Source organism: Vollenhovia emeryi, unplaced genomic scaffold, assembly GCF_000949405.1.
Source record: "Vollenhovia emeryi isolate VEMERY1.0 unplaced genomic scaffold, V.emery_V1.0 DF939120.1, whole genome shotgun sequence".
Lineage (NCBI taxonomy): Eukaryota > Metazoa > Arthropoda > Insecta > Hymenoptera > Formicidae > Vollenhovia > Vollenhovia emeryi.
In genome coordinates, this window is record NW_011967246.1 from 1094218 (window position 1) to 1118302 (window position 24085).

The window sequence follows — 24085 nt, forward strand, 5'->3', positions numbered from 1 at the left end:
CCAGCAGGAAAAATAGCATCGTCTGCAGCGGGCTTAAATTGCAAGCAATCCAGCAGGAAAAATAGCATCGTCTGCAGCGGGCTTTAGGCTGGGTCTACATTGGATGTCGTAAGTCGTGTAATGAACTGTGATTGGTCAATTTCTTCCGACACGACTTACGACATCCAATGTAGACCCAGCCTTAAGCCCGCTGCAGACGATGCTATTTTTCCTGCTGGATTGCTTGCAATTTAGTAAATTACTAGGAATCCTGAATGCTGAGTGGTGCAATGATAGTAATTTACTAAATCGCAAGCAATCCAGCAGGAAAAATAGCATCGTCTGCAGCGGGCTTTACTGACTTTACTGGCGTGCGAAAAACGCAGCACCAGTAATTTTCATTGCTACCAACTATACTGTTTTCACTGGCAGTAACTAAATCCATTTTCGAACACATCCTATGCCTCCTCGTGAAGTTAGCTGCCAGCTGGTTTGAACATGGCGAAATTAACCGCGGTGTTCAAAGGTGGTAAATGAGTCGAAAGGAAACCGTGTATTTTTAGCAAGTTTTTTTTAAACAGCTGAGGGTCTTGGCGCACTTAATCTTGTACTTAATCTTAAAATAACGATGCAGAAACAATAATTATTTAGTGAACATTAATACTCTATGCATTTTTCGTGTAAAATTTCAGATCTCTCGGATAGTACGGAGGTGAACATAAATTCGTAGAGAATTTTACAAAATTTAGAAAAGTGAACGTTGAAGAATCAGCCGCAAGTTCGTCTTGAAGTGTCGGTCAGAAATGCAATATGGTTGCACGCGACTTCCCTAATCGTTCTCATTTCTCTACGAATTCCTGAAGATTTACAATTCAGAAGTTAAGGCACAAAACTTGAAGAATCGACCCTTAAGCCTATGACACAATGTCAGGCAACAGGCAACAGGAACAGGGAATAGAATTTCTGACGCGTTGGATTGGTTGGAAGAAAATTTTCGACGAATCCAACGCGTCAAAAATTCTATTCCCTGTTCCTATTGCCTGTTGCCTGGCATTGTGTGATAGGCTTTAACCTGGTTTCGGCGCTGCCAACGTCGAAGTCGCTACGAAAAAATACAACGCGTGTGTGTGTGTGTGTGTGTGTTTTCTCACCTGTGTACAGTTTCGCTGCATGTGTGTGGTGTACACGCGCGTGTGCGCTTGTGTGTATTGACACTCGATACAGGTAAGTTGGTGGCCAAAAGAGGGGCGAAGCGGCGAGTCGCTCGACGTCGTCTTCCCACGCTGTCAACCGGGCAGACGACGTCGAATTTCGTGTGCGAACGAGCGGCGGCGGTGAGGACGGCCGGACCTTACTGAATTTTCCTCCCGACAGCACCGAGCGCCGTCGTCGCGATGAAGATAACCAAGTCCACCGTCGTCCTCCTGGTCCTGATACTGATATTCGCCATCCTGGTGGCCAATATAGTTGACTTCATCAGCATCGACCCTCACCTTCCGGACGAGACCCTGGCGGACGGCAACGGGGAGGCGCAGCCCCCACCAAAGTACTACAGCATGGAAGATTCGAGCAACCACCTGATCTGGTTCCTACAGGTGCGTTCAACGCTTGGCATCTGGGATAACCGACAACACGATGCGAGCTAGGACTGTACCTTAGATATACACGTGTTTCACGACGGTTGTTCTTTTATACTTTCAGATAACCGACATACATATAAGTATCTTCAGGGATCCACTCAGAATAGAGGAGTTCAAAGAGTTTTGCAACGTGACGGTGAATTCTATCCAGCCTAGAGTTGTTCTCGCCTCGGGTAACCTTGTATTTCATACATGCGAGAGATGTGTGCCGCATACTTGATCGGAGAAATTAGATTAATGGGATGCTTTGCTCTGGATAGGGGACCTGACTGATGCCATAGCTGAAAACGCGGTCGGTTCGAAGCAACAGCACCAGGAATGGCGGAGATACAGACACATAATAGACGAGACTAATGCCAGCAAGAAAACCCTGTGGCTGGACGTCAGGGGGAATCACGGTGAGGGGGGGACACCCACTCTGTACTGCATACCCGCATATTTGCGCTCGCGTAAATGTCGCCTGTTGAAAACTTGTCAATGCACTTTTTCAGATAACTTCGACATCATCAATTTCGACTCCAAAAACAACTATTACACGCACTACTCTATTCAGGGGAAGAGGCATCCCCGATCTTACATGTACAATGTCAACGCTGGCCTCGAAACGATCTCCTTCATCGCGATTGACGCGTGCTTGAAACCGGGCCCCAAGAGGCCATTCAATTTCATCGGTATTTTAGACCAAGACGAGATTGACAGGATACGACAGTTGGTTAACCAGTCGAAGGAGAGCAACGCTGCTCACGCAATCGTGTTCGGTCATTATCCTACGTCGAGCATAATATCGCGAGCCGATACAAATATCTTGAGTATCTTAGGTGAGGTGAACTACAGCGTATCTCTCTCTTACGGAGACATTACATTCGTGTTGGGTTTACGTGCGATTATACGATGTGTTGTACGTTAAAAGGTAATCACAGAGAAAATATGGTGTATCTGTGTGGCCACTATCACACGTTTGGCAGTATGGTACCCAACATGTACGCGTTACAAAAGTCGGGCTTCCTCGAGCTGGAACTGGCGGATTGGAAGCACAACAGAATGTAAGACAACTTTCGTAATATTCGAGAAGGACAGTTGCTCGTGCATAATTTCATTCGTTGATTTTGTATTCTATAACGCATCACTAGGCTTTAAACATGAGAAAGAATTCTCTGCTCAGGACGAGGACAGTTCTTATGAATACGGCATAGAAAAGTGTGTGTTAATTTTAGTTGCAGCGAATGATGGTATATAAGTAAAATTTATATTCTCTTCTGAAATCCAAGTGAAACTAAGAGCACTTTGCTTGTTTTTCTGTTTGTCATATAAATATTCTTTTGCTCTATCAGCACATTTATTAAATACAACTGTACATGATATTCCGTAAATATTTATCGGTGCTTAATTTAGTTTAGAAATCATCTGACTCGAGTCTCTTTTTCAGGTATCGCCTCGCGGCAATAGATCATGGCCAATTCTCATTCATTGACATACAGCACGGTGATTGGCCCGTAGCGTTAATCACCAATCCAAAAAACGTACTATTTATGATGCCGCAAAAAGAAAATTTGGACACCATCGTCAGATCCACGCATGTCAGGTGACGACATTCTCATTGGCGCTCGTAATCTTTATTTGTGAATCTATTTGGTTTGCAAAATTCAACTTTGCAAGCTGCTTGTTGCAGAGTACTGGCGTTTTCTACGGCTCCATTGAAAACTGTCGAGGTTCAATTGGACAATGACATTTGGGAAAAATGCGACCACGTGGACGGACCTCTCTATGCATTGCCGTGGAACTCGACGAGGTACAAGGAGGGTATCCATCAGATAACAGTTTAGTAAATACTTTCAACGAACACTTGCCAAAGTTAATTAACGTACTGGCTTGAAACACGTACACATTTCGCGTTTCTGCAAGTCAAACTTATATATTTTATATAAATTTCAGGTACGTGTAGTTGACAGTCAAGATAGACAGAAAGTCGTTTCGCACTCTTTCGCTCTCGACGGATCGTGGTTATCCACTTCTATCCTTCCCAAATTACTGCTGTTGTTTAACGCAGTTTATGTCGTAAGTTAAAACAAGTCACTGCGTCTAAGTAAATTTTTGCACAGTGATATATGCAATAATTCAATGTTATCGTCGCTTAGATTCAATTCCTGTACATCGTTGCACTGGCATTGTCAATCTTCCCGCTGTGCTTCCTTCGATTTGTTCATACGCATTACAAGAGTAAGCACCAGTAAAATTTATGTACATCCTTGTTTATATCCTATAATAAAGTGTTACCGCTCGTGATTCAGATAGACGAATAGAATTACCGCGGCGACGCCGTCTGAATTTCTTTCATTTGTGGCTGAGGAAGTTGTGGGTGCTATCCTCCGTCGACAGAGTATTTTTCGGACTGATGTCGTACACGATATGCTTCGCAATCGGTAAGCGTGCAAGTAGGTACACCGGGCAGACTTCTGAAATTAATCTGACGAATCGATTCAAGGCCCGTGGACCATAGGAGAGATAATTGAGGGTCACATAGGCGTGATCTTTGTGTGGGGCACATTCGTCGGAAACATGTATTTACCAGGCGGCTTAACTTACGCTTACGGATTCTCGCAGCTAATAAGTTTCCACATGCCTCTTACACTGATTTTAGCACACCACGTTGACTGTAGGTGCGTGGTCCAGCAATGATAACGTTGCCAGGACGGCAAATACGAATGTTAAGCTTATTAATTTCCCGCACTTCAGATTACAGGATGCCGAATACTCACGAGTCTCGTCCAAGTTCCATAGAGCCTGTCGATTTTATCCAGTTACGGTCTTGCTCCCGGTGCAACTCCTCCTGACCGTTTTCTTGTATCTGGAGTATGGTATAATGGCAGTCTTATTATGCCCGTTGCGAACGGGAAGTATTTTGGTAGCAATAGCATTGTCCTATTATATTGAAAAGATGCCGGTCTCGTGCTTGAGGTTTGTATCAATACTTGCGTCATGGTGTATCCAGCACATCGTAATCATTCTATTTTTTTTTTCAGGTCTGCCGCATCCGTGTGGTATCCCAATGGAACGATTGATAATAACAATTCGAGTCGATAAAAAAAGTAGTAAAATAACACAATTAGAAATTGGCAATGTTTCATTGGGGCGATTACTAATAGGTTTACAGAGAGAAGTTTTAGGGTACTCTATTAGAACTGATATTTTATATAGACCTATCGTGATACGCGGAAGCCAACTACATTAAAAAGAAATTGGTTATGAAAGATAATCGAATTATTTTTCTATGTCGTATTAAGAGAGAGACTCTTGTAAATATCGTTTGCATTTTGTGCTTGTTCGGTAAGTGTTTCATGTTACACTCAATTATTTTGTAATGTATTCGTATGATCGTATTATCGTCGAGTCACGCTTTAAAAGTTTACTTACTAATTTTAAGCTGTGATACGCTTGCGACGCATACGGTGCCATGTGATAATTACTATTCATAAGATTTGCGTTATTATTTGCTGCTTCCGTATTGTTTGTGATTTAACTCGGCGAGTTCTATTAACAGAATGCTTTTATTCTCTCTACAAAGAGAACCCGGATTAGAAAGTCACGGAGGTGAATGTTTATGTATCGTAGATGTTGCCATTGTTTCGTTTCATCTGTATGCTTTGTCTCTTTAACAGCGGAGTTACGATATTTGAGATGAATGTATTTGAATGGCAGAATTGTGATACTTTTCGATTTAATCGACGGAGTTTTAGGAGGCAGGGCTGTGTATTGTAACTTTAGCGCTCTCGCCTGGAATTTTTAATCGAACTTTCTGATCACTTCCTTGTAATAATTTTTCTACTTCTCCGTATTTGAGATTCGTACTGTGTACCCTTTCCTCTACAACACACTGTAGATATGTCTGAAAACAATCTCAATAGATTTAGCGATATATTTTCATCGTAGCACATTACAAAAATGTTAGAGAGAGATATACATATTAGATGTGAAGTTTAATACTGTTTTACATTTGAGAGTGTATTTTGCTCGAGGTGCGCGGCCCCTTCGCACGAGCTACGCCAGTCGCTGCGTTCCTAGAAACGGCGATTGGAGAGTATTTTGTATGTCGCACTTTTAAAGAGGATCGGCCGTCTTCGATGTAGGGTAAAGAAACCGTTGAAAGTAACATCGTTCAATCAAGGTGCGATTATGTTGCCACCAAATACGATTGAACGTAACATTATGTACGGATCATACTTGATGTGTAAACGTACGTACCCAACTGACAAAACTCTATGTGTGATGTGTTTGGAAGTTGCGTAATAAATGCATATAATTGTACACTAGGAATCGCTGATGCCTTCCCATGTGAATTTAGAAACAGGTAGAGCACACATACATTTTCCACGTATGTATATGCAAAATGTATGAATGTGTTGATACGTGCAGAAATTCATGTGGAAAGGCGTCAGTGATGCCTAGTGTACAATCGAGGAATGTGTGACTTCCCATCTTACTCCTGTGGTGATTTTCACAAAGATTAAATACCAATCAATAAAGTACAATGAAAAATCTGCAATGGAAGTTGGCGTGAACTACTAAAATTTACACGATCAATCATGTTAATATAATATTGGTTTTATGGTTTATTACTGTCACGACATTCGCTCGTATTGCATCTACGATTCTGTAATATTCTGTATCTATTTAAAACCACTTTCATTCTGTTGATTATCTAGACCCGGTTTCGCCAGCGTCACTTAATTTTCATTGTTCGCTTAATCCATTGTTTATCTCCTTTTTCCAAGGGGACAGTTAGAGACGAAGGATGAGTTAAGCTGAATGTAAAGTAATCGTTGGATCGCTGAAACCGAGCCTCAGTGATTACCGTTAAAAAAGAAAGATAAATTTCTGTCAATTATTTTGATCGGCTTGTTTTCGCGGGCGGAAATGAAAGAGTCGTGTGTACCGTCAGGTGACGCTAGCCGGCACACATTTTACCAGATGTCGCTGCGATCGACGAGGCTCGAACGCGTCAATTGTTATTTCTGTAATTTTCGCAGATATTTTCGCTCTCGCTACGCCGGTCCACGGCACGTCCGAGAGTGGAGCACCCGCGCTCCTGGTTGCCGAGGTTGCCGAGTAACAGTTCTCGTTGCTAAAAGAAAGGAGAAAGATGAGCAAGCATCATACGCACGAAATGAGCGAACATCCGGAGGTGCAGTGGGCTCTGGAGTTGCTCAAGCCAGATCCCAATAATGATCCCGGTGTTATGTCAAAGTACGCGCCGGAGGCGGTGTGTGTGTCGAGCGGCTTTGCCATTCCGTCGCTGTCGAATATGTTTAATAACAGGCCGTTCTACGCCGGTGAGTGAACCTAACCTCGCCACGCGGTTATGTAACACGATGCTCGACTTTGCCGACACTCGCGCGACACTTGTCGCGTTTTGCGTACGCATACCTTTCTCTCGCGTCTCCACGCGGCGGCGAGAGGATCCTCGCCGATCGACTCGTCATTAATCCCTAAATTTCTTGTTACCGGGTCACTGGTATCATTTTACGATTATGAAAATTTATAATTAACATTTAAATTGTAGCGTGCACGACAGGCCTTAACATTTTACAATTGTTATGGAAGTCTCGGATAAGTATTTGTTACACTTACTTAATTTTTTATGACGAATGTTACTCCGTGAACCTCGGGAACCGTGCGAGTGTAGTTGGCACTTGATTCTAATTTTGCGACGGACTCGAAATTTAAACCTGAAATTGTGGGCCTTCGAGTAACAAGTCGACATTTACTGGCCCACGATCTCAAACTGAGGCTATTCTTTGTGTCTAGGAATACAGAGGCATGTCCTCTTCATGATAGGGGGATATGTTGTGGCGCAAATCTCGAAGAAGCTTCTTGACGATTTCCAAGCGGAACGTGACACCAAACTGAGAGATTATATCATACGACACCCGGAACTCTTTCCCGAGCCAGGTAACGTGCTCTTCTCACTTCTTGAAATTAAAACTGAGAGAACTGTCTGTACTGCCAACTGCGTGTGTACTTCACAACTAACGCCTGTTTCTGCCAATGCAGTTTAACTTCAGCCTCGGTTCAACTTAATTTGTATCTTCTTCTAGTTTTACGAATTAGAAGATGATGAGAAGTAATTTAAAACCTGGATCAAAGTTAATCCGCATTGGTAGAAACGGGCGTAAGGATATTTACTCTGACTGAAACGTCTTCTTTTTCCAGAGCGTGTAAAGTACAGTCAACTGTTGCAGGAGTGGGTCCCGGTGCGTTAGTTCTCCAAGACTGTTTGAGGTGATTGCACCATCTCGATTGTGGACAGTCGTGCGGGCAGACGTGCGTTCTGACGCAATGAATGTAGACATATTGTACATACACTTAAAAAAATACACGTGTAAATTATATAGCGTTTCGGCTAAAACGAAAACAAGACGCCATTTAAAGTAAGATAAACAAGATAATGTGTATATATATATAAGGGTGATCATTTCAAGCTGCTCTGCTATCTAGAAATAAAAGGCGGATTGTTTTTTTTTCTTAGATTTTATGTAGCATCAAAACGTTTTATTTTCTCTTTCAGATTGAGCGGTACACACTTAACATTAATTAGATGCGAACGTCGAGTATACGGAGATAGGCGTATAAGTTCACGCATACTGACTCGTGCATTCAGGATACAAATTAAAATTTCATGAGATTTCTCCAATATTAGAAAGCCAGATGCTTGACGCGGGTGCAGCGTCGATAATGGATCTATATCGCGCGCGCACCCAAGACATCTACCTTGATAACAACGAAACGCGAATCGCTTGCGCTAAATTAAGTCTAATTCACTCAAGTGACACTCCCTATTTCTTTTCAGGATTGTAATTATCGTTGTACAGCCCTGTACCCTTCGAGTCTCCCAACCACGGGTACTTGTTCGGGCACTCCCTGCACGTTTCCATGTACCTGGTAACAGTTAATATAAATGCAGTTGGCAGTTGGCTAAAAACTTTAGCGACTATTCGACAATTCTGTAACGTCGACGGTTGTATCAGTTTTTACCTAGTCGTTGTGAAATTCGATTCGGGAGGCTTGAAGTCTAAGGCGCACTTGTGCGGATTGTTGCACGGCGGTCCGGGCAGATTCTCTTTCTTCTTGCACGACCACCCTTCGAAGTTGTGCAGAGCCTTGATCGGCTTTGGATCGGTCATCCATGTCAACGCCTGCGTGGCGGTGACGAAGTAGACGTCAGGTCTGCAAAAGTTCAGTGTTTGCTACCAAATGGATACAAGAGATTCTCGGTGGACGTCGCGCGTTATGTACGTTGACTCACAGCGTTACCACCCAATCGAGAAATTTCGACAGACCGCGCTCCAATTCCTTGATCTGGAACCAATTGGTATGGAAAGGCATCATGTACGGCGCTCTGTTCTGCTCGTAGTATCTGTTGAAGTCCTCCTGCAGCCAATCGAACACTTCCTCGGGATCGTGATTGTGAAGAACGCATTGGTCCAAGTAAGGGCAGTGTCCACCCTCGTAACTCTCCACGTAATGTGCATTCAGGGGTAACTCCCAGATGCCTGCGATAGCGGATAAACGTTTCTTTAAAAATTGATATCCACATCCGACACGGTATTTATTGTATTGCAATTTTTATGTTGTACAGACGAGACTAGGCTCTTCGCTACGAATCCTGTTACCTTGGAACGACTTCGTAGGGCAGGTACCCGCTTTACACTCGTGCGGGATCTTGTAATCGAGCGTGTACGGCCAGATCGGCACCTTGAGCGGCGAGATTCCTATGCTACTATCGTATATATATCCAAAGTCCTCGAGCACCTTGTACTGAGTGTTGCGGCCGGGCTTCAGGTAAGGCGCCCGCATACCGACCACCTCGCCGGTCGAGATGTTGCTGAAGTGCTTGAGTATCTCGCGCATTCCGATCATCTCGCCGACCCACTCCTCGTAACCCTTGTCCTCCAGGCCCTTCTGGAGTCTGAAAACATTTTTGCCCTCGTCAGCGAAACGATTCCTGACGCCGCCCCCCCCGGGTGCTCGCCGCTGTTACTCACGAGATCGTCTCGGTCGCAATCTCGTGACCGTCGTGCGCCAGGCTCTGGACCATGTTGTAGTTGCAGTACTCGTGAGAGATGAAGAACGTGCCCCTCAACGGACAGTTGTTGGGATTCAGGCGATCTTGGGTGAATATTTTTTGGTAGTGATCGAAGTTATTGTGATTTATCGCACCATCGAATGTCATTATGATCATTTGCGGCGTCTGGAATCATTCAAATCGTTGTATCTATTCGAAACAGATCATTGCGGTCAGGTCTTTACCTCCTCCGGATGCAGACCACCGGGAATGATCGTGCCGTCTCTGGAACAGAAGCAGTACGGCAGCTGGCATTCCGACGTGTCGCAGCGCTCGGCCAGATCCGTCGGCGGCTCGGTGATTGGTGCTGGCGCTAGAAATTAAAAGTCTGAGTCGTGAAAATTGCGCACGATTCTTGCGAGAAATTATATATTTTGAATGAAGGAAGAAGAAGAAGAGCGAGCTCAAAAGTGACTGCATCGTTGGAAGGATAACTTTTTCAAGACCTACGGTTGCCTCTCCAGATCTTATCCCCGTTGGTTTTGTAAAATCAAATGGTCAATGTAAAGTAAAGGTATTCGCTCTTACTGGCCTCGATGGGTCCGCATCGCGCCTCGTTCCTGAAGGTACAGAACTTGCTGATGTCGTCGAAGTGCAAGCCCGACGGACACCGGTTCAAGTAGGGGTATCCATCGACGCACTTTCGGAAAACAAAGTGCGAACGTACAATCACGGGGCGAATAATCGAGAGTCGACTGGTAAGTAAAAGTAATCGGAGCAATGTGCTAATTATTACCTTGTACATTAACAACAATGTATGAATTACCTGGTAAAACCTCCTGCAGGTTGCCGGATCGGCGAAGTTACCGTTGCCCTGGCCCTCCGGACACCTGAACTCCTCGTCTTTCTTGTCCTCGTCCTTTTTGTTCTTTTGGCAATGCACTGGGGAGATAAAAGAAAGCGCGCGATACACAAGAGGTAAACGGTGCTCTCCATTGATGTGCAGAAAATATGCACGGACGCGCTTCGTATGCGCACAAATACGCCGTGGGAAAGGATTTCTCTCTTTCTCTCTCTCTCTCCTTTTTCCCGCCCTCATGAAAGCGACGAGCGTTCCGTAATGAACTGTAGAATCCTACGCGAGAACTGGAATCCATATATATGTTCTCATTTTTAACGCTCGTCCGCGAGGAGGATCGCTCGCCCGGGGCGATTACAAAAGACCCCGACGTTTTGACTCGTTTCCAGGAGAGGATCGCGTGCGGTCGCACAGATGATATACTGCTCGAAAGCCGCTAAACCGGGAAAATGTCAAGGTTGGGGATCGCTTACTCGAGACACGTTTACGCCCGAGCAGTGTATTTACGCTTTTATATTCCGAATGAGGCCGGCTGACTGCTGGCTATCAAGTGCCTATACGTTCTACTTTTACTGCGTTCTTTCCGTCAAGCGTTGTTACGTGCCGAGCCGCGCGCGATTACAGCCCGGCAGGGACGGTGACTTGAATGAATGGACAGGCTGGTAGCGTACAGTAAAATCTAATCTTTCACGCAACGCGTAGAACGTATCGAGAGCGTTGAGCTCTCCTCCGTAAAAAGTCGCGAGATTCCACCCATTTTCTCGTGTACGGCCGACTAATATTTGTCATTTGTGTTACGTCAACAGGACAGGGAAGAGAGGATGACGCCTCTCGCGCGTGCACGGAGAGCGTCGGACGCGCGTAGAAAATATGGGCGGGAGAAATTCCAAGAGAGAAGTTTGAGAAAGCGAGAAACGTGATTGCGGGCATTCCGATATGTTTGGACACGTGAGTGCGCGCGAACGAGCGTTTATGCGGCTCTTTCGGTGAAACGTGGACGATTAAGAAGACGAGGCAGAGTCGCATTAGCATATACCAAGTGTAAACGAATTCCCAAGCGTCGGCGTATCTGGGAATCGGTCCCGCGCGGTTCCATCGTCGCGTCTTTAAACGCGGAAATTTCAGCAGCTGCGTCAGATAGAAATCTCTGCGAGGCGTTAAACCGATAGAATGTTAATCCACTATTCAGACACACACACGCGCGCGCGCGCGCGAAATGCCAGCGCGCTAATAATATCTTCAGCGCTTGATATTAATCCGGATTCGAGTGGAATACCAAGCATCGCTCCGAAGTCGCGCCGTTAGCGTATCACTCCCTATTTTATTCGGTGAAATAGAGTGGACAGGCGAGAAAAGTATCGGACCTGGACGGTTCAGTAAGGCCCGGAGTTGCACCAACGCACGTATAACTTTAGCTTAATTCACTCCTCGTCTCTTTCTGTTTCCCTTGGAAAGAGACAAAGACCCATGCTTTGAATCCTCTTTCGTCGCTAAAATTGGTTTTGGAGGATCCTCACTGACTGAAAAGGCACTTTTATCGATAGATAAAGAGTAAAGTTAAGCGACGTTGTTGCAATCGGGCCTAAAAACAAACGCCCGGCGAGAAAGGTCCCAGGTCTGCGATCCCTGGTCTGGTTCTCGCCCAAAAGTCATCGCGCGGCGCCTCGTTAGTGCCTACCCGAAGATGCACACCTAATTGTTACCGCGATGGGAATTTTTCCGACTCTTGGAGATGCTTGACTAGCTGAATAACGGTGCATCGCGTCTAGCGCGAGTTTAACGAGAATTCAAACTCTTACGTCTATTCGCGGAACGGACGCGTAAGAGTTGGAGCTCGTTAAACCCGCGCCGGTCCAACACCGCGGCGCACCGTTATTTAGCTGTTCAGCGAAGCGTGCATGCAATCGATTTACACGGAACGCGTGAAGAATCTCTAAGTGCCGGAAGAGCTCCTCGGCTATTCCAGACGCGCGCAAGAGTTGCACAAGTTTTGCGAAACTCATAACGCGCGCCCATTCGCGGCGATAAATAACAGATATGCTTGAGTCGACGTTATGCCTGCGTAATGGGGCTCTCAAGGTTCCTTAAATGTCTCGCGTGCGGCGTTTCTCTTATTGTTAGTGATAAAACTTAAGCTGGCGTTTTAATTGACGAACTTAACATTGAGATTTGGATCGGCTGGGACGCGGCGGTACGGGCGACGCGAGACGAGTACAACGAGAGAAATTGTACGACGGCGACGTGGAGATACGAAGGTATGAAAAATGGTGCGTAGCGCCCGCGAGAGAAAGTAGCGCCCACGAAGATTCTTCCCAGTGACCTTATAATGCGTAGCACATCTTTTCCTCCCGTCCCGTCTGCTCGCGATACCGTGATGCGATCGAGAAGTGAGATTACGCCACATTCTCTTACAAATGGCTGGTATTCATAGATCTTATCAGGTCTTATATTCAAGACCGCCCTGGGAGCACAATACATTGGCGCAGTATTAGGAAATAATGTAAATCTAGTATTTCCAATATTGGTTCAATATTGTAAGCTGGACGCCTTCTCTTATTTAGCCAATATGTCTATCTGTCAATATTGGTTTAACATTGTATCAATATTAGACCAATATTCTTGTTACGTTGTTAAATATTGGCCAATGCACTTCCAATAGGAATCTAATATTATTATCGTGCGATATTTACATTTGTTCCATGGCCAATATTGGCTTTACGGTGGACAATATCGGCCGTTGCATTTCTAATATAACTGCAGCATTGGACCAAAGTTTAGCCAATGCACTGTGCTACTAGGGCGTCTTGAATTTATCTAAAGATGCTGTGCAGAACATTTTACTGGCTACGAAGTATCTAAAGATGATCTTAAGACTTGAACAAAAGATCCGACTGTGAATACCGGCCTGACCCAGTGAGAAATGATTCGTCGATCGATGTCGAAACGATGTCGAATCGACGTCAATTTGACGGTATCGATGTCGATTCGACATCGTTTTGACATCGATCGGCGAATCATTTCTCACTGGGGAGTCTCTCGATTTGTGCAATTATCCTCGAGAGCCACCCGCATCCGTGGTAATCGACCTCAGGGCAAGATAATTGCACTCTTCGACGATTCCTAAACGTAAGGCGCAAACGAGGTAATAATGCTTTCCCGATACAGTGCAGGAAATCGGAAATTGCATGTGGAAACACCCGACGCGCGTAACTCGATCGCTCGGCGATTAAAGCCCGGCAATGCCGCGGAATTGGCGACCTGACTTTCGCTGGACTTCCTGATACAGCGACGGACGTCTGCATTCTAAACGATTCGACTCGAGAGAGGTGAGCTCAAAGTAACGAACTTGTACAATCTGTCGGTAAACCTTTGCGAATTTCTCTCCCTCTCCGTTTTAATCTCGAGTGACTCTTTTTCCAGGGGCGGGACAGTTTCGCGGCGAGCGAGAAGATGGGACGGCCGTTACGGCCGTAGCCCGTCGAGAGAGGCTGCTCGCGTTCGCGAGTCGGATGTCAAGGAGGCCCGTTTAGCGGTAAAGTGGAAAGTGAAGGTGCCACACCAGTTCGCACGTTGGCAATGACGTCGCGCTCGCGACGTGCGTTTCTTTCGTTCTCTCAGGTGCAACACATTTCCCTCCGTCGTCCGGACGCACGCACACGTGCGGTGACACGTGTGTGCGCTCCCTCGCTCACCAGTAGGTACACCATATGCGCGTGAAACAAATCTTATGTAAACGCGAGTGAAACCGCCAACGTACCGAATTCACCAGCGCATCAGTGGTCAATCCTCGCTCCTCCCCCGGACTTTAGCGGTTTTTCGTTTCAGCGCAGACTGACTGTAAAAAAAGCTCTCTTGCCCGCCAGGTTCTCTGGAGGATCAGAGATCGAGGGATCTCCCGACCGATCAACGGATCAATTAAGCAGACGATACGCCGCGCTCGAGCGTTTCGTGTCCAATTAGACGAGTATCATATATGCAGCATGTTTATTTCTGTGATAAAGTAAATATACAAATATAGAATATGCGAGTTGTGAGAGCGAGCTGTTTAGTATGCAATTACTCATTGGGTCGTTACGATTACAGACTTCCTTGCTCGCGCGTAACGCATGCCGATCAAAAAGTAACGGCCACGAGGAGGAGCACAAAGAGAGAATCAGGGAAAGGATACGCAACCGGGGAACGTGCTCCGCGGGCGAAGGATCGGTCCAGAGGGGGAAAAAAAAAGACAAGATTAACGTCAATGACGACCTGCTCTAGAACTGGTCCGTCGTAGGAACAGCGAGGCGGCGGAGGCCGGACTATCGAGCCGACACGCATGCCTTAGGAACTCAATGTTAGACGACTGGATGTCGTAATTTTTGGAAAGTAACTCTTATCCATCTCGATAATCGTGGATACGGTACGATACGCCGAGCAATGCGGGTGAGAGCGGAAAGAGGGACTCGGGCAATTGGGAATCGATAGAGATTCGATCTCGGAATTTCGCAATTTCCAGGAAACGAGACCGAGGGATCTCTATGGCGATTTTTATTGCGCGGAACAAGAGAGCGGCGGCCGGGGAAGTCTCGCGCGAGAATTCTAAACGATCTCCTCCGCTTCCCCCCCCGGCTCTCCCGCGCGGACGCGCGCGCTCCGAACTTTCGGGGCAGGGAAGAACGTTTGGCGGAGAGAAAGGTGGACGGGTGGCGAAAATAGCGAGGGCGCGCCTACCTGCGACGATCAAGACGGCACAGAGCAGCACCGCGTCCTGGAGCCTCATCGTTCCGCGCGCGCGCGTGTGTGTCTCCGCGTACTCTGGGCTGGCAGTCGCGTGTTCCCGCGAGTTCCCTTCGCGTGGGCTCGTTCAGCTCGTGCGATCACCGCGACCACGGCGACGTATCATCAGCTGACCGACCGAGCGACCGATCCACCGGGCTGATCCGCTGCCGCGACACTGCCGGTCGCCGCCGCTTCTCGGGAACTGGCCGGCCCAGGAACCGTTCTCAGCTCATTGGCTGACCACTTTCTACCGGCGCGGCGCGGCGCGGCGCGGCGGCCCGCCGTCGCGGCGAGCCGACGAGAAAAGCTGTCTCTCACGTCTCGGACGCGACACGCCGCAGCCGTGAGATTCACGGCTCGCTCGCGGGCCAACTTGCCCTCCGGGCACTTCTCCGCGCGTTTCGCTTTCAAACAGGGACGGATCGGCGCGCCGGACTCCGCGGCGCGTCTTAACGTCGGACGAGTTGCACGATGAACGTCGTCGCGCCGCTCTGACAATATTCTAGAGTTGGAACTGTCCGGCTAGAATGTTACGCTTCTATGTACAATCGTATTTGCGCAAGCTAGAAACGACAATTGTGTCGATCGCAACAGTTTTACTTGATATTGTAAAGACTCTGTCGGGACGCTCGATATGTATAGCGACATCCACGTGTCGTGGCAACGTCGTTGAATGCAAATGCGCCCGCTAAAGTTTGCGCACATTCTTAATTAGCTCCTGACGATCAGAGTTATACTATTACGCTATCATACATATATATATATAGATATTATAGAAATATAGTTAATTTTCGTCGAATTAAGCCGTGCGGAAGCTCGTCGTTATTAATCCCGTAGGATTCGGAGTCAGATATGGTATCCACCTTCTCTAGGATCTCAACGGCAGCGCGGGCCGCAGAAATGCCCCGCTTCTTAACGAGGCGATTTAGGAACCGGTCAGAGCGAGTCTCCGTGCGCGCGGCCGACGACGGCGCTCACAGCTCGATTTTAGCAATCTGCGGTCCCTTTTTGCGTTTTTCCTTCTTCGCCGGCCTCTTCTTCTTCACGGTATCCTCGCGCTGGCCGGCGTGGGCGGCGCTCCTGTACGGATTAAAATAGCCCGGCTCGCGCTCCGTCACGTTCAGCTCCTGCTCGACCAGCCGGAACATCGTGATGGTCGATTTGTTCAGCAGATGCCGCGTCTGATTGGCGAAATTCAGAGACCAGTGTATCGTGGAGTTCCATCCCGGCTGCGTCCTCAGTATCCTGTGACTGATGTCCGGCAGATGCAGGACGATGTCGCCGAATAGCGCGGTGTTCTCCAGGATGCTGGACAGCGCTGCGAAAAATACGGTGAGTCAAGTCCGCGAAGCTCGTCCCGATTCTCTCATTCTTTACGAAATTGTCGTCATCGCCCGCGTCGATTTCTAATTGATTTTAAATGATTTCAGATGCCCGCGCGGTGACTCAAATAATTAGCTCGGCGAGCAAGGTTTCAGCAGTTCGAGGGGAAATGTTGCGCCGGTGTCTACTGCGTACGCGTCGATTCCGCCGCACAATCCGACGGCAGATCGTTGACAGAAAAACCGAGGAGACTCCGTCATTTTGTAATCGTTTAAAACGGTTGCGCAACGGCAGACTCCGCTCGGATTTCTGCACTCGATTCCGCCGTCGCATTCCGCGAGCGGATTCCGTTACATCTGCCATCGTAGCACATTCCACCGACGAAGATTTGTAGCGGGCGCCTTTTGCGAAGTCCGTTTACACGACAGAGACCCAAGCGTACCGTCTTTCACGCCGGTGTCCACGGGGAAAGAGCTGTTGTGCGGCAGGAAACCGGCCTTCCCGATTACGCTCCTACTCGATTCGATGACCTCCACTATCTTCTCCGTCAGCACCGCAATCATTTTGTACAGGCGCTCGTAATTGTCCATCTTCAGGAGGGTCTGCACGGCCTCCACGTGGTCCTTTCGCCGTTGAGCAAATAGTTTCTTGACTGTCGCAAAAATGAAAACGCGATGAAGCGGGACAAGTCGACAAGGTGACGAAGCGATAAGATTGAGAGCGGGAGCGCAGACTTTTGCACAGAAATCGACTGGTCCATAGGCAAATGCAAAATAATAACGAACCAATTTCCTTTGTGCGCTCGTGCAAAAGCCTGTGCTCCCGCCTTGAAGTGACGCGGCGTCTGTAAAATGAAATTCAAGGCGTAGGATTTGAAAAGCTGACCAATCGCAGTCGAATGTAAGGAGACCAATCGACCGCGAGTGGCCAGTTCTACTTGGGGCCAATTCTGGGACTCGATTCTTGAATTCATTCGAAGGAAACGCGTAGATTCTGCTTTTGCAGAAAAGTTGCAAGTTGCTTGGCTATTCGTGTGGTTTTTAACCAGGGTTGGGAAAGTTACTTTATAAAAATATCTAGTTACAGCTACAGTTTTTTCAGTCACAGTTACTCAAAAAGTAAACTAATCGTTACTTTGTAGTTACTTTCTTGCAACGAAATTAAAAATATCAAATCTATTCGGCCGTGTTATTTTTTTTCTCGCATTTGAAGCAGAACGCAAAGCCACGCCGCTTCGGGGGGGAGGAAGAAAGCGCACGTTGACGTTAAATAACGGAGCTACCCTAGCGGAAAAAATTTCTATAAACTACAAAGAATTGACTTGAAATAGAAATTTGTAGAAATTTTTATATCTTCGTTGAAACATTAATTTTTTTGTAAAAATATCTACAAAATAGTACCACAAATTACAATGTTCTCAAATGAAGTTAAATTATTGCAAATAGTATTTCATGACAATGTACAATCTTGTAAAAATTAGTACAAAACTTTACTAGTTTAAAAAATTTGAGAAACAATAAAATCTTAAAGAATTAAAGCATCTGCTTGCTTGTAGAATATTACAAAAGTGAGCAAAAGTGTTCCAATTCTAGCATTTTCGTGTTGATTTTTATATAACACTTTTTAAATTCACGTAGAAAATTTCTTAGATTCTGGCAGTTGTATTTAATTGTTTTGTAGAATTTTGTAGAATTATTTCCGGCGTGGAAGGAAGGGGAACGAAGCCGGCGACACGTACACAGCTCCTCGTCGAGCTTCGATTTGGATTCGCCGCCCTTTCGCGGCTCGCTCGCGGCCGGCTCGTCCGTCTCGCGCTGCGCGTGCGCGAGTACCGTCAACAACACCAACGCAGCCAGAGCGGCGTGAAGGGGAACGCGCATCTTCTCGAGGGCCGAGGATCCACCCGGCTGAGCTGGACGACGTCGCCGAGCGGCGTCCACCTCGTCGCCGTCGGGAGGATATCAGCTGCGGCGATACCGGCGATACCGATTGATTGTGTGATTCGAACGCGGCCACGCCGCAGTTCCGGCCAGCGGCGACACTGAGGCCGCCTGGCGGCGCCGGCGGGACCTACGCTCGTCGAGGCCGTCATGTCATTCCCGGAGCCGCTGGACTCGTCGTCGGGATCGGTCGTCGTATCAGCGGGTGCCGTCACGAGTCACCGGACGCCAGCCGTACCGGACAGATGCGGCAGCCTCATCGTCGCCTCGCGTCGCTGCCGATAACGTGTCGCGAGCGCAGACCGGCGCGGTGCTGAGTCGAGACGCGCGCGCGTGCGTGTGCGTGCCGTCGCGGACGACGATTACCCCCTCGCGCCCGATTGATATCAATTGATATGCCCGGAGCGCGTCGCGCGCGGGACCGTCGACGTTACGCTCGCTCCTCTTAGCTCCCGTTTGAACACTCGAGTCCCCGCCGGCAGCGAATATGGCGGCGATGGACGGCGACACGAAGCTCGACGTAAGTATCGTACGCCGCGCGGACCCGTGGGACTCGCCACGGCGAACGTGTCCTCGGGGAGACGCGAGACGCACGCGGCATACGTTTCCGCCTGACGTGCGGCCGCGTTCCGTGTCTGATGGTTTTTGTGCTACGTGCCACAGATGTACGACGATGTCGTGTACGCGGTCGATCCCCAGCATGTCGAGGGTGAGATGACAGTGGGCACGAAGAGGACCCTGGGAGAGCCGGAATTCAACACGCTCGACGAGCCAATCAGAGATACGATCGTACGTGCGTCCTGCATCCTCTCGTTACTTGCGCTCCAAAGCTGCGTCAAACGTTTGCTTCAGAGAAGAATATACGGAGCCGGGAAGTGGCAAACTTTCCGACTTTTCCTCGTAGTGGAAAGCGCTAGATAGGACACAAACGCCTGTGTCCACGATGCCGGAACTTGGTCCGAGTTCTAGTGTAGCCTTTATGGAATAGCTGCGAGTTGATTGATTATACATTTCTCGGAACCAGAACTTGGACTGGGTTCTAGCGTCGTGGACACAGGCCTTAAGAGCAATCTTTCGGTATTGCTGTCTATTCGTAACGAATTGCGTTCTAAAAGTAACGTCCTGTAAACAAAAGTACCTGTGCATATTCCGTGGCAACCGCGTCGCAAGGTTCTTTCAAGTTTTTGACTTGATTTCAAGCTCTTGGTTGCTGATTATTGAACAGATGTCGATCGAATTCGCTGCCGCGAACGAGGTTTCGAGGAAAAGGGCGTTTGATACATTTGGCAGCTGATTCACGAATTATATCGCAACTTATTTAATATAGTAAATCGTTACTCCTTTAGAACGAGTCCCGAAAAAGTTGCCAGATCGCGCTGCAGACTCTGTATCCTTGACGTTTTTTAACGCACACACGTGTTTCTGTCTGTTACAGTTGAGGGACGTTCGAGCGGTAGGCAAGAAGTTTTTCCACGTTTTATATCCCAAAGAGAAGAAGAGTCTGCTGAAAGAATGTGAGTTTTTATATGAACGACAGAACTCTGTTATCAAGAAGGCGGAGCTGATTGTTTATGCATTTCAGGGGATCTATGGGGACCATTGATATTGTGCACTTTTATGGCAATGTAAGATATATTTACAAAGATATTACGCATGTATACGGAAACGGTTGTAGACCCGCGTTATGACTTACAATTACTTCGTTCAGGATATTGCAAGGTTCCGCTGATGTAGCAGACAGCTCGAATGACGGAGGGCCTGAATTTGCGGAGGTGTTTGTTATCGTGTGGATTGGATCTATGGTTGTTACATTGAATTCGAAGCTGTTGGGTGGAAATATGTAAGTGAAATGAATTGTGCGCCCTGACTTGGCTCATGATTATTCAAATAGTTGCGAAACCGTTGTTTTAATGTGCGTGATACAGAAAAATATTAAAATTTACAGATCTTTCTTCCAAAGCGTTTGCGTCTTAGGGTATTGTCTGTTACCGACTGCCATCGCGTTAATTTTATGCAGAATTATACTGATTGCGCAGCAGAGCACTCTCCTATTTACTCTTAGATTCGTGATCAGCATAATTGGATTTTTATGGGCAACGTATGGTAAGCATCTCGATCATTTCCAGTAAAGCCAGCGGCGCGCGATGCTTTCTTGCTTGCGTACACCTTTGCTGGCTGGCGAGAACCAATTAGGATTCCACGTGACAGGTCAGATGAGTTAAGATCGTTATTGGCTCTCACCAGTCAGCAAAAACACAAGCAAACCAGCAGGCAAAAAAGCATCGTGTGCCGCTGGTTTAAGATTGCTTTTTTCGCAACTTAAGCCAACGGCACACAATACTATTTTTCCTACTGGATTGCCTACGAGAGCCAGTAAGGATGCAGAGGTTTAGATCAGATTGAGGCTAAATTCTGATTGACTCTCCTAAGCAATCCAGGAGGGAAAATAGTATCGCGTACCGTTGGCTTCACATCTTTCGACATACGAGTCGCTACTTCAAAGAAATGTATCGCTACATTAAAGTTTCTATTAATATTTTAGCATCTATGGCATTCCTTGGCGACAGTCAACCCGCGGGGAGGAAAGCATTAGCAGTATATCCAATTTTTCTGTTTTACTTCGTTATATCGTGGCTAGTTATATCCCACACCACCTAAAAAATGCAGCACAACTAATCTGTTACAAGACTGTGCATTGCTCCAGCCTTCCGTGCAAATTTCAGAGAATGAAGAGAAAAAAAATGAACGGAAGGAGATGCAATGTTTTTTTTTCATATGTATTTTCCAAGTCCTGTGTCTGGACGTATTCCAATATCATGCTTTTGTGAATAATACGCATACGGTAAGCATATGTATATTTATGAACTTGTTAGATTCTCATTCAATACGTCAATTATGAGATCATTGTAACTATATTTAATCTCACTAAATCTCACATTACGATTGAGAATTTGTTGCCGATATATGAAAGAAAGTATATTCTTTCTGAATGGAAAAATTTATCAGATTGGTATATATTTATACGGACATGACGCAAGAAGAAAAAAAAAACTATGCAGTACAGGCGAAATATAATTGCTTGTCATTGATTCCAGACTGCTGCATCTGGGTATATTCTGTACTTCCATAAAGTTTTAACGGTCATTAATTTTTTTTATCGAAAAAAAATTTCGATTGTGATTGTAACATTAAATTTAGACGGTGCAAAAGTTTAAAGTATAATTTGTATCTTTTTGTATATTATGTACATAGAATTACGTTTAAACTAAATGGTACAATAAAATAATACAGTATAGAATATAAGGATCTCTCGTCGTTTACTTCACGTATGCGAGAAGTATCTTTGCAGTTTCCGCAAAAGAGTCTTGCTGTCGTAATGTCCGGGATACGTGCTCAACGACTTTTGTACTGCGATGTAACTCGTCTGTAGGTCTCCAACCTGCGTGCGCATCGAGAAAATCTGTAATACTGTAAATTGGTATACGTCAAAAGATGGATTAGGAACAGTTACCTCGTAAGCTAAGTGCGCGCTGTTGAAGTGCGCCTCGTGCACGTAGCTGGCGATGTTAGCCGCCGCGTGAAAGTACGTCCTCGCCGCGGTAACATTCCCGTTGCGCATTTCTATCACGCCGAGATTGTTGTACGCCAAAGCGTGCCTGTTGTCGCTAGCGATGGCTAGCCTTAAACACTCCTCGGCCATTATCAGATCGCCCAGTGTCTGCAATCGCACCCAACCGTACATAGCTTAATTATTTTAACATTACGAAATAAACCGTACGTACAATAGCAATGTGAGAAACGTTGTACCACACGTCAGCCGCGTTTTCGTCGGTCGCGAGATTTAATGCTCTCTCGAAGCACGATATAGTATGATCGTATTGCTGGGCGTAGAAGCAGCAAAGCCCGAGGTTGTTGAACAACTCGGCGTTGTGCACCCCCATTTGTAAGAGGCGCCTGGAGCATATATTTATCGAAATTTATTTATTGTTATATGTATATAAGTAAAACGCTGAAGATACAAATGGACCTGAGTTAAGAAAGTAAACCGCTGCAAAGGTAAAAAGTGTACGCACGGTCCACTTGTATTTTCAATTCTTTCAAGTCTTTCGTATTGCATTTGATATGTACGTGTTACCTGTAATAGCGCAGAGCCAATTCCGGTTGATCGTTGTAAAAATGATGCATGCCTATGCTGGCGATCGCCTCGGTATGAGACGCGTCCTCCTGCGCGATCATCTTGTAATATTTCATGGACATGGCCGCGTTATTCAGGCCCTCGAAGATGCGTCCCATCTCTGTGAGAATGGTAACGTCGTTCGCGAAGTATTCGAGGCCCTTCTTGCACGTGTCCAGCGCGGTCACCGGCTGATCGAGCCTGATGTATACCCTGATCAGCCGCAGCACCGTCTCGATGCTCCTGTGATCCTTCAACGCCGACTTGAATTGTTGCTCCGCGTCTCTTACCAGTCCCAACGTGTAGTAACACTTCCCGAGCTGAACTTTCCACCACCAATCTTTATATTGACAGATCTGCGTCGCCTGAACGGCCAAGTCCAGCGCCTGCGATGTGTTCAACGGCACACGTTTAGGTTGTTACAATACCTCGATAATATCAATATAATTGTACACGACTCACGTATCTAGCATCGTGTTCGTGGTAATATATGTATTCGAACAATGGTTTCGCTATGCTTTGCTGATTAGCGTATTTAGTTATATTCAGTCGCGACAGTTGGATGAAAGGTCCACCGGGCTCCGTCAGCATCGACGCTGTGCCAAGCCTTGGAGGACGAACATAACGTTTAATCTTTTCTCGATATTAAGCAGCATGTAAGTCGCACATTATACCTAACGCTGCGTCCCGAGCTTGCTGTAATTGGCCTGGCAGTCATTGCTGTTCTCGGTGTTCTCAGTGCCTGCTCAATCGATTGGGACATCGCTGCCTGGGTGGCAGGTCGTACTACCCCGGTAACAGGTCTACCTTTAAGGCATCAATGCACAATCTCGTTTTAGAGTCACAAACGCAAAGTTAAAGTGGAATTTTTTTTCTAGACGAGCACGACAAACCGGATTGAGATTTAGGCCGCACTCCTTGACCGGTATAACTGGTGCCAGGATTTTTCAGGGAAGTTCCGGGCCTGGGCATCGTCGAGATCGCGTAATTGTCTAACAAGGTCTCCGCGATTCCCTCCTCCTCGCCCTCGATGTCGTCCACGTAAACTTGCAGCGTTAAGGCGCGCATTTTCAGGACCCACACGGCCTGGTAGCAAACTCGTGTAACGATTCGCAAGTACTACTTTCTGCGCGAGGAAAGAAGAAGAGACAACGCATACCTGGTCCAACGGATTTTTCCTCAACAATTCCGTGCATATCGCGGCGCAGGCTTCGTACTTTTGTCGACTGAATAAGCTCAGAGCTGTGAATAATTCCATGTTTTAGGCAAAGTCTGAAACCCCGGGACATCAGTTCTGTAGCATTGATCCGATTAGACTATACCTCTGTACTGTGCTTCAAGTAATCACCTGCC

General features: G+C 46.7%; 6 protein-coding genes across 8 annotated transcripts; 3 read left to right on the forward strand and 3 right to left on the reverse strand.

The window, feature by feature from the left end:
* Window positions 1–1115: 1115 nt before the first annotated feature.
* On the forward strand, window positions 1116–6161 carry LOC105570433 (transmembrane protein 62-like). 2 transcript variants are annotated; one of them, XM_012027624.1, is made up of 14 exons: window positions 1116–1203; window positions 1354–1574; window positions 1681–1792; window positions 1880–2017; window positions 2111–2437; window positions 2530–2662; window positions 3046–3201; window positions 3289–3436; window positions 3552–3674; window positions 3755–3836; window positions 3908–4039; window positions 4102–4276; window positions 4353–4574; window positions 4640–6161. In XM_012027624.1, exons 2-14 carry the CDS (start codon window positions 1374–1376, stop codon window positions 4698–4700), a joined length of 2010 nt encoding a protein of 669 aa, XP_011883014.1. In that variant the 5' UTR covers window positions 1116–1203; window positions 1354–1373; the 3' UTR covers window positions 4701–6161. The 2 variants fall into 2 exon arrangements, with proteins under 2 accessions (XP_011883014.1, XP_011883013.1); XM_012027623.1 differs by having other exon boundaries at window positions 1170–1574.
* A 403-nt stretch (window positions 6162–6564) lies between these two features.
* LOC105570436 (NADH dehydrogenase [ubiquinone] 1 subunit C2) lies at window positions 6565–8137 on the forward strand. Its single transcript, XM_012027626.1, has 3 exons — window positions 6565–6946; window positions 7422–7565; window positions 7827–8137. Exons 1-3 carry the CDS (start codon window positions 6757–6759, stop codon window positions 7874–7876), a joined length of 384 nt encoding a protein of 127 aa, XP_011883016.1. The 5' UTR covers window positions 6565–6756; the 3' UTR covers window positions 7877–8137.
* On the reverse strand, window positions 8136–15568 carry LOC105570435. The gene is made up of 9 exons (XM_012027625.1): window positions 15248–15568; window positions 10505–10620; window positions 10267–10378; window positions 9924–10051; window positions 9659–9864; window positions 9287–9582; window positions 8920–9166; window positions 8649–8840; window positions 8136–8552 (listed from the first exon to the last, which is right to left on the reverse strand). Exons 1-9 carry the CDS (start codon window positions 15294–15296, stop codon window positions 8450–8452), a joined length of 1449 nt encoding a protein of 482 aa, XP_011883015.1. The 5' UTR covers window positions 15297–15568; the 3' UTR covers window positions 8136–8449.
* A 61-nt stretch (window positions 15569–15629) lies between these two features.
* Window positions 15630–18555, reverse strand: LOC105570441 (coiled-coil domain-containing protein 134-like). The gene is made up of 3 exons (XM_012027633.1): window positions 18357–18555; window positions 17061–17270; window positions 15630–16613 (listed from the first exon to the last, which is right to left on the reverse strand). Exons 1-3 carry the CDS (start codon window positions 18496–18498, stop codon window positions 16270–16272), a joined length of 696 nt encoding a protein of 231 aa, XP_011883023.1. The 5' UTR covers window positions 18499–18555; the 3' UTR covers window positions 15630–16269.
* Window positions 18556–18821: 266 nt separating this feature from the next.
* Window positions 18822–21856, forward strand: LOC105570440 (protein YIPF6). The gene is made up of 7 exons (XM_012027632.1): window positions 18822–19078; window positions 19222–19347; window positions 19994–20072; window positions 20141–20183; window positions 20267–20398; window positions 20504–20661; window positions 21101–21856. The coding sequence occupies exons 1-7, from the start codon at window positions 19046–19048 to the stop codon at window positions 21214–21216; spliced, it is 687 nt and encodes a 228-aa protein (XP_011883022.1). The 5' UTR covers window positions 18822–19045; the 3' UTR covers window positions 21217–21856.
* LOC105570439 (tetratricopeptide repeat protein 8) lies at window positions 21769–24078 on the reverse strand. Of its 2 annotated transcripts, XM_012027631.1 has the most exons (8): window positions 23892–24077; window positions 23626–23818; window positions 23407–23539; window positions 23195–23339; window positions 22694–23118; window positions 22341–22512; window positions 22070–22276; window positions 21769–21997 (listed from the first exon to the last, which is right to left on the reverse strand). In XM_012027631.1, the coding sequence occupies exons 1-8, from the start codon at window positions 23988–23990 to the stop codon at window positions 21881–21883; spliced, it is 1491 nt and encodes a 496-aa protein (XP_011883021.1). In that variant the 5' UTR covers window positions 23991–24077; the 3' UTR covers window positions 21769–21880. The 2 variants fall into 2 exon arrangements, with proteins under 2 accessions (XP_011883021.1, XP_011883020.1); XM_012027630.1 differs by having other exon boundaries at window positions 21769–22276; window positions 23892–24078.
* Window positions 24079–24085: the final 7 nt, after the last annotated feature.